The sequence below is a fragment of the Pogoniulus pusillus genome, chromosome 5 (assembly GCF_015220805.1).
Source record: "Pogoniulus pusillus isolate bPogPus1 chromosome 5, bPogPus1.pri, whole genome shotgun sequence".
Lineage (NCBI taxonomy): Eukaryota > Metazoa > Chordata > Aves > Piciformes > Lybiidae > Pogoniulus > Pogoniulus pusillus.
The window spans coordinates 21188725-21197598 of NC_087268.1; the positions used below are offsets into that span (position 1 = coordinate 21188725).

The 8874-nt window shown below is 51.1% G+C and overlaps 1 protein-coding gene across 1 annotated transcript; it reads left to right on the forward strand.

Moving 5' to 3' along the window:
* Positions 1-5410: 5410 nt before the first annotated feature.
* On the forward strand, positions 5411-8014 carry LOC135175619 (G2/M phase-specific E3 ubiquitin-protein ligase-like). The gene is made up of 8 exons (XM_064143952.1): positions 5411-5647; positions 5740-5838; positions 6108-6232; positions 6461-6623; positions 6710-6816; positions 7030-7143; positions 7272-7390; positions 7557-8014. Exons 1-8 carry the CDS (start codon positions 5411-5413, stop codon positions 8012-8014), a joined length of 1422 nt encoding a protein of 473 aa, XP_064000022.1.
* Positions 8015-8874: the final 860 nt, after the last annotated feature.

An 8874-nucleotide genomic window follows, 5' to 3' on the forward strand; every position in this document is an offset into this window, starting at 1 on the left:
AGACTCTTCAGGAGAGACAGGCAAGGGAGAAAGGGCGGGGGAGTGGCTCTGTATATTAGGGATACTCTGGATGTCATGGAGGTAGAAATCAAAGATGATCAAGTTGAGTCATTATGGGTGAGGCTTAAGGCGAAGGCCAACACGGCTGATATCCTGGTTGGAGTCTGTTACAGACCACCCAACCAGGAAGAAGAGGTTGATTTATTACTCTTTAAGCAACTGGAGGCTGCCTCAAGATCACCTGCCCTTGTTCTGGTGGGCGACTTTAACCTACCAGACGTCTGCTGGGACTTAAACACTGCAGAGAAGAAGCAGTCTAGAAGGTTTCTGCAATGTGTGGAAGACAACTTCCTATCCCAGCTGTTACGTGAGCCTACCAGGGGGGCAGCCCTGCTTGACCTGCTGCTCACAAATAGAGAGGGGCTGGTAGGGGATGTGGTGGTTGGAGGCTGCCTGGGGTCCAGTGACCATGAAATTATAGAGTTTTCAATACATGGAGAAACCAGGAGGGGCATCAACAGAACCTCCACACTGGACTTCCGAAGGGCAGACTTCAGCCTATTTAAGGAACTAATTCAGAAAGTTCCTTGGGAAATAGCCCTTAGAAACAAAGGGGTCCAGGAAGGTTGGACCTGCTTCAAGACAGAACTCCTGAAGGCACAGGAGCAGGCAGTGCCACTGAGCTGGAAGATGAGCCGACGAGGGAGGCAGCCAGGCTGGATGGGCAGGGAGCTGCTGAAGGAATTAAAGATTAAAAAGAGAGTGTATCACCTTTGGAAAAGAGGGGAGGTGTCCCAGGAGAAGTTCAAGGAGGTTGCTAGGTCTTGTAGAGGAAAAATTAGAGAGGCAAAAGCCCACTTGGAGCTCAGGCTGGCCACGGCTGCCAAGGAAAATAAAAAGTGTTTCTTTAAATATATGAATGGCAAGAGAAGGGCCAAGGCCAACCTCCAGTCCTTACTAGATAGAGAGGGGAACATAGTGACAAAGGATGAGGAAAAGGCAGAGGTGCTTAACACCTTCTTTGCCTCAATCTTCACTATTGGGACAGGTTGTCTCCAGGACAGCTGGACTCCTGAAGTGGTGGATGGAGTCAGGGATCAGTACAGTCCCCCTCTAATCCATGAGGAAGCAGTAAGGGACCTGCTGCGTCATTTGGGTCCTCACAAGTCCATGGGACCGGATGGGATCCACCCTAGGGTGCTGAGAGAGCTGGCAGCTGAGCTGGCCAAGCCACTCTCCATCATTTATCAGCAGTCCTGGCTCACTGGAGAGGTCCCTGAAGACTGGAAGCTGGCCAATGTGATTCCCATACACAAGAAGGGTCGCAAGGAGGAGCCAGAAAACTACAGACCTGTGAGCCTGACCTCAGTGCCAGGCAAGGTCATGGAACAGGGCATCTTGGGTGCCATCACAAAGCACCTACAGGATAGCCAAGGGATCAGGCCCAGCCAGCATGGGTTTAGGAAGGGCAGGTCCTGCCTGACCAACCTGATCTCCTTTTATGATCAGGTTACCCGCCTGGTGAATGTGGGGAAGGCTGTGGATGTAGTCTACCTGGACTTCAGCAAAGCCTTTGACACTGTCTGCCACAAGAAGCTCCTAGCCAAGCTGGCAGCTCATGGTTTGGACAGATTCACTCTGTGCTGGATCAAGAACTGGCTGGATGGCAGAGCTCAGAGAGTGGTGGTGAATGGTGCCACATCCAGCTGGCAGCTGTCACTAGTGGTGTTCCCCAAGGATCAGTGCTGGACCCAGTCCTGTTCAATATCTTTATTGATGACCTGGACGAGGGCATTGAGTCCAGCATCAGTAAGTTTGCAGATGACACCAAGCTAGGAGCAGGTGGTGATCTGTTGGAAGGTAGGAGAGCCCTGCAGAGGGACCTGGACAGGCTGGATGGGTGGGCAGAGTCCAATGGGATGAGATTTAACAAGGCCAAGTGCAGGGTTCTGCACTTCGGCCACAATAACCCCAAGCAGCGCTGTAGGCTGGGGACTGAGTGGCTGGAGAGCAGCCAGGAGGAAAGGGACCTGGGGGTACTGATAGATAGTAAGCTGAAGATGAGCCAGCAGTGTGCCCAGGTGGCCAAGAGAGCCAATGGCATCCTGGCCTGCATCAGGAACAGTGTGGCCAGCAGGACAAGGGAGGTTATTCTTCCCCTGTACTCAGTACTGGTCAGGCCACACCTTGAGTCCTGTGTCCAGTTCTGGGCCCCTCAATTCAAGAAAGATGTTGAGGTGCTGGAACGTGTCCAGAGAAGGGCAACAAAGCTGGTGAGGGGCCTGGAGCATAAATCCTATGAGGAGAGGTTGAGGGAGCTGGGCCTGTTTAGCCTGGAGAAGAGGAGGCTCAGGGCTGACCTCATTGCTGTCTACAACTACCTGAAGGGACATTGTAGCCAGGTGGGGGTTGGCCTCTTCTCCCAGGTAACCAGCAATAGAACAAGGGGACACAGTCTCAAGTTGTGCCAGGGTAGGTATAGGCTGGATGTTAGGAAGAAGTTCTTCACAGAGAGAGTGATTTCCCATTGGAATGGGCTGCCCAGGGAGGTGGTGGAGTCACCGTCCCTGGGGGTGTTCAAGAAAAGACTGGATGAGGCACTCAGTGCCATGGTCTAGTTAACTGGATAGGGCTGGGTGATAGGTTGGACTGGATGATCTTGGAGGTCTCTTCCAACCTGGTTGATTCTATGATTCTATGAAGTTCAACATGTGGTTATTTATCAGGTTTCATTAGTGTAAGGAAATCAAAAGTGGTTTTCCTTCTTTGATATGTTTCAGTGTGGTTGCAACTGTTCCAGTACATGCATGTTCCATTCTGTTATCTTTGCAGATTAATATTCTGCCTCTCCTATGTTTCTTTTTTGATCTTTTCCATGACATTCAGACTTCAATGTTCCCCCTCAATAGATTTTTTTCTCAGTAATAAAGTTGTTGGAAGTGGAATGTACTTTCTCATTATTGCTTATGATTTTGTCTGCATAATTTATCACTCAAGAAAATTTCTTTCCTCCTGCCCCATGCAAAAACACTCTCCACACACCGTAGTGATATTTTCTCTCTGTCCTGAGAAATGCTAGGTGCCCAGCAGTACCTCTGAGGTTAAGGTCTCATGTGGAGCCCTAGAAATTCCCATTTGGTTTTACTGAAGATTGTAGACTTGAATATTTTTCTCTCCATTTCCCACTCAACAGCCTTGGTATTCATCCTGCAGCACTACAACATAATACGTACCTAGGCAGACAGCTAGGACATCCCCAGATGAAGTTGCTACCATCCATCTTTAAGAGAGAGACTGCCTACTCATTGTATTTTTGATCTTTCCATCTACTCATTATCATAACACAAATGATAATGATAAACGTGTTACTTTAATACAATGTGTGCCTCTAGGATCATGAGTAGAATAATGCTTTAAATTACAATTGCTGTGGAGGATCTTGCACATTAGTTGAGAACAATCCATTGTGTTAAGGGAGGATTCATATAACATATACATACAGGAGGACATGTAACATATACTTACAGGAGAATTCATATAACATATATATCATTAACAAAAGATAAGAAGGATTCTGCTTCCAGAAGTCTAGATGAATAGGGTCCTAAAAACACCAGCAAACTAATCATCTTTTCAGTTACAGGAAAAGGAAAGTTCAACAGAAGGAAATGTATTTTAGATAACTTGTACATATCTTCATATTGTCAATTTAACCCATACTTTAAAAATCTTAGGCTGTGCATTTTTTCTTGTCCAAATATGAGAAGATGTACACAAAAGTTTACTGAACACTTACACAAAGCACACACTAAGCATAACATTATACACCACACAGCACAACCATGCTAGAAGTTAGTGCATAAAAATTAAAAGGGGTTAGTGCAATCGCAGGCAAAGAATCCATTGTTAGGCACTTTGGTGAGAAAAAGTATATTATAGGCCGTGAAAGGAAAACAATGGTGATGTCTGCTTCCCTCAGAGTCTTGCTGAAGAAGAAAGTAAACATTAGATAACACTCTCGCCATTTTTTCTTCACTCTCCGGCTGGGCTTTGACTGAGCTGCATCTCCCTAACCTCACCTTCCACTCACCTTTGCTTCTTAACCTCTGGGCTGAACCTCTATTCTTCCTTAAGACTGAGGTAAGGTTGAGAGGGACATGGGGAAGGTGCAGGGGTGGTTGGGAGCCCCTCCTGGGGACTCAGGTTTCTGGGAGGGGAGTTGTGTTTCTGTATTGCTTTTACCTTGTATATTTCTGTATATAGCTGTATATACTGAAAATATCTGCTTGTATATTGTGCTAGCTGTAAATACATAGCTTCATTTATATTCCCAGAGATGGCTCAGTCTAGCTGGGTACTTCTGAAGTGTGGGGGGGCAGGTAGCACCCAAACCAATCACGACAACCGACTGAGATTGAATGTGAGGAACAAGTTTCAAGCAATAATGATGATTAAACTCTCTCAACTGATTGGAAAAGTGATCCAGTACTGGGCACCCAAATCCCAGAATGGGTCTAAATTGCACCAAGTCATGCAGAGACCTGAAGAAGATCCCTCAGCATCTTAGGAAAGGTGGTGTGAGATAGCTACAAAATGGACCAATTTGATGCAGATGAGGAGGGAATTGATAGGGTAACTCTGAACATGGAGTTCTCATGGCCACTTAGCTCTGGAGCCCATAAAGAAATGACAAAACTCAGGTGCCCCTGAGCTGCTGTCCTGGCACTGAGTGCCCTGGGTGACTTGTCAGAGTCCATCTGCCCCCGGACGGCTGGGGCACTGCTCTGACCTGTCCAGTTGCAGGCATGGAGGCCATGCCCTTTCATCCTTCTGCTTCTCTTTGCAGTTTCCAGTGCCAGCTCTGAGATGGCTGACCCCAGCAGTGCCAGCCAGACAGGGCTGGGCCATTTCCACTTTTCCCTGGTACCTCAGCCCAGCAGGTGCAATTGGTCCTTTCTCTTGTGCTTCTGGAAGTCAGGACCAGCAGCCACAGCTGCAGCAAGCAGGTGGCTCCTGGACCACCTCAGGGCTGGTGGGTGAGGGTCTGGGTGCCTAGGGCTGCGCTGCATGCTGGGCAACAGTGATGATGTCACAATGGCCATGGTGACCTGTGCAACTGGCCCTGGTCTATAAAAGGAAGCGTTGGGCTCAGGACGTTGGTCAGTTGGACCTGGAGAGGTAAGGCGATGGGCAGGGGAGGGACAGGGGCTGGCATGGGAAGGCTGAGGGAGGAGTGGGCCCCACACCTCAGAGCTTGAGGCCTGTGCTGCAGGCCCACCTGTGTCCTGCTGCTTTCTCACCCCTCTGCTGCTTCTCTCTCAGAGTCAGCAGCAGAGCATTTGGAGAACCCCCAGCACTGTAGTGAGAGGGACACTCCAGAGGCTCAGCGGTGACAAATTCCAGGAGTGAGATGGCCACCAACTCAGTGGAGCGAGGTGAGAGCAAAGCTTCCCTCCGACAGTCTGGCAGAGGGCCAACTGGGGACAGCCACTTGGGAGTCCTGCCCTGCCCCACAGAGGTGCTTATCCCACTGCAATTTGCTCTGTCTCCTGCAGCCTGCCAGCTGTGCCACCGGGCACATTTGGACCCCGAGATCTATGGGCCCATATTAGAGCAAGAGGGGATCTGTGTCCATGAATTCTGCCTGGTGAGTACCTCAGCAGCTCCCTCCTGCTTTCCCACATCCTGGCCCTGCCAAACTCTCCTCAGCAGCTCTTCTTTTCTCCCTCCCTCCTACAGTACTTTGCAAGTGACATTTATCCCATCATTGCGATGTCGGATTGGGTGATCTATTCCTCTTCTGCTATTCAAAGAGGAATCGAGGAGGCAGCAGAGAAGGTGAGGACCTGGCAAGCACAAGGAGATTTGTGCCAGGAGAGGTCTGCAGGAGTTTAGTGGAGACCCCAAGAAAGAAAGCCCAGCCCTTCCATCCAGCTCTGGGACAGAGGTCTTGCTCCCAGCAGCTCCACAGCAGTGGAGACTCATCTGCCAGCCAGAGCTGTGGGGTGTCCACGGCAGCTGGCACATCCTGCACCCTGCCAAGGGGTGTGAGGCTGGCTGCGGAGGCGCTGATCAGATGCTGACGGAGGCTACTGTGCTTTTTCTAGCAATGCTGTGTCTGCGGCAGCAGTGGAGCTGCCATCGACTGCTGGGAGCGGAGCTGTGAGCGGAGCTTCCACCTGCCCTGTGCCCTGCGCGGGGAATGCATCACTCAATACTTCGACTACTACAGGTAAGGGCAGATGACCCTCCCCAGGGATGCTCCTCACCTTCAGTCCCCTTCCTGACAGCTATAGGCAAACGAGAAATGAATCTGCTGTGGATCTGGCCTGTGGCCAGGCACAGGCACAGCCAGAGCTGGGTGAGCTCTCCAGCTCCTTCACACCTCCCCTGCCATCCTCACCAGCAAGGAAGGGCTCAGCACCACAGACCTCTCCCATCTCTTTGCTCTTCCCCACAGGGCCTTCTGCTCACTCCACCGCCCTCAGCAGGCAGTGGACATCAACCCAGAGCCTGAGACTGAGTGCCTGCTCTGCACGGAGCTGGTGGATGACACCAAGACCTACACAACCATGGTGTGTCCAGTGTGCCAGCATTCCTGGTTTCACAGGCACTGCGTCCAGGTAGGAGCTGTTCCCTCAGCCCAGGGGCATTGCAAGTGTTCAACACCTCCAGGGTGTCCCTCATGCTTCTCCTGTTTCTCTTGCAGGAACAGGCTCTTCATGCTGGCATTTCAGCTTTCAAGTGCATGCTGTGCAGAGACAAAGAGCTGTTCCAGCAGGAAATGCTCTGCATGGGCATCCGCATCCCCAAGAGGTTGGTTGCATTTCATCACAGCCCAGAAGACAGGAGGGTGCCAGTGCTTGCCAGGCCAGAGGCTGTCCCTGCACTCCTGGCCCTCCACTATCTCATGAGCCTGGGCTTCAGCAACATGGGAGAGTGGAAAAAAGGGCAGGTGGGGGCAGGGACACCCTGCACCTGCCTCACTCTGGAGCAGCAAGGGCTCACTAACTTTCCTTTCTCCATCAGACCACCATCCTGGGAGACTGTTGAGGCATTCCAAGACCTCATGGCAAGGCACAGCCGGTGTGATGTCATAGAGTGCCTGTGCCCAGCAGGCAGGGAGTATGAAGAGGAGGAAGGGTAAGCTCCCAAAGCTCTGCACCCGGTCTTTGTCCAGCCAAGACCTCAAAGCACAAGCTGGGGAGGGCTCCTAGTGCTCTGCTGCTGTCAGTGTCTCCTCACAGCCTGCAACTCCTTTGCTTCCCTAGGCCCTGGCAGATGCTTCTGTGCAGCTCCTGTGCTGCTGAAGGAACCCACAGGAGCTGCTCCAACTTGACAGACAGCACAAACAGATGGGAGTGCCCAGACTGTGCAGACCCCAGCACTGGTAAGAAACACGGCACTCAGGTGACCCTGAGCTGCTGTCCTGGCACTGAGTGCCCAAGGTGGCTTGCCAGAGCCCATCTGCTCTAGGAGGGCTGGGGTACTGCTCTGGCCTGTCCCGTTGCAGGCCTGGAGGCCATGCCCTTTCATCCTTCTGCTTCTCTTTGCAGCTTCCAGTGCCAGCTCTGAGATGGCTGACTTCAGCAGTGTCAGCCAGGCAGGATCGGGGCCATCCCGGGGCTCCCTAGGACTTGAGAGCAGCAGCCGCTTCGATGCCCCTGGGCCCGTGTGGGTGCGAGTCGGATCCCGCTTGCAGCGCCGAGCTGAGTACGACCCCTACAGCTGGCCCAGGAGACGCCGCCAGAGGAGCCGCACCTCAGCCCCCGCGACAGCGAGCAGCATCCCGAGCGAGGCAGCGCCGGCGGTGCCCCACAGCTTGCTGGCACCCGAGGCCAGCAGCCTCCACGCCGCCAGTCAGATGCCAGCACCGGCTGCCTCCAGCTCCCCAGCAGCAGACAGCGGCAGCTGCTGCCGCTCTGCCGGGCCCGTGCGGGGCCCAGACCGTTCCTGCAGGCGACGAGGGAGATCAAACCCTTACAGTCGGCCCGGACATCGCCGAAGGACCTGAGATGTGGTGGCCCCGACTTCTGCCTTGACTTTTCTAACCTTGTCCTTTCAAGATCAAAAAGTAGCTTGATATTACTAGGTCTTTTCCTCTAGTTTCCACTAGTTACAAATTTCCTTTTCATGTCTGATTTCGTTATAGGATTAGCTTGTTCATTTGTGCAGACCACCTGCCATCTTTCCTGTGTCTTTCCTTCATTGTTTTCCTGTTGTTCATAGATTAGGCTGAGACAGCCCAAGCCATGGTGACACATGGAGGGATCAAACAGTGACATTTTGAAGTGATTGCACGAAAGTATGAATTTTAAGTGTGCCAGAAGCCCTTATGGAGACTCATCCTTGAGATTTTGCCCGTGGGCAGAAGATGAGCCCAAAAAGTACAGTAGAGCCTTTACACGTGCACTTTGTAGCTTATTTCAAGAGGGTAACAGGTTGTTCTGTCAGAACAAAGGACTGTACTGACTCATTGATTAAGCTCTTTTGTCGTGGAGTGGAGTCACTATTTTCTGCAAATGGCTCATTATTCCCTTTGTCCAACTCAAAGCACATTGAAATAACTTTCCTTTAATACTAAAAATTACAAGGGATCATCACTGGGAAAAAAAAAAGAGAGAGAACCTCTGCTGTATTGTGGGGGTTTTCGTGGAGTCTGTTACCAACATTAAATGGAAGTTACAGGCTATAGAGTTGTTCAGGTTGTAAGGAAGGAAAAAAGTAAATCAAGTACAATTTGCTTTGCTGAACTATGTAATGATCAAAGACCTGTTTTAGATCACTGATGAAATAGGAAGGGGAACAAAAAGAGGAAGCAAGCTGATGATGGTGGTTGCATCTAGCAAGTAAAGCCACCTCTGAGAGCTGCTG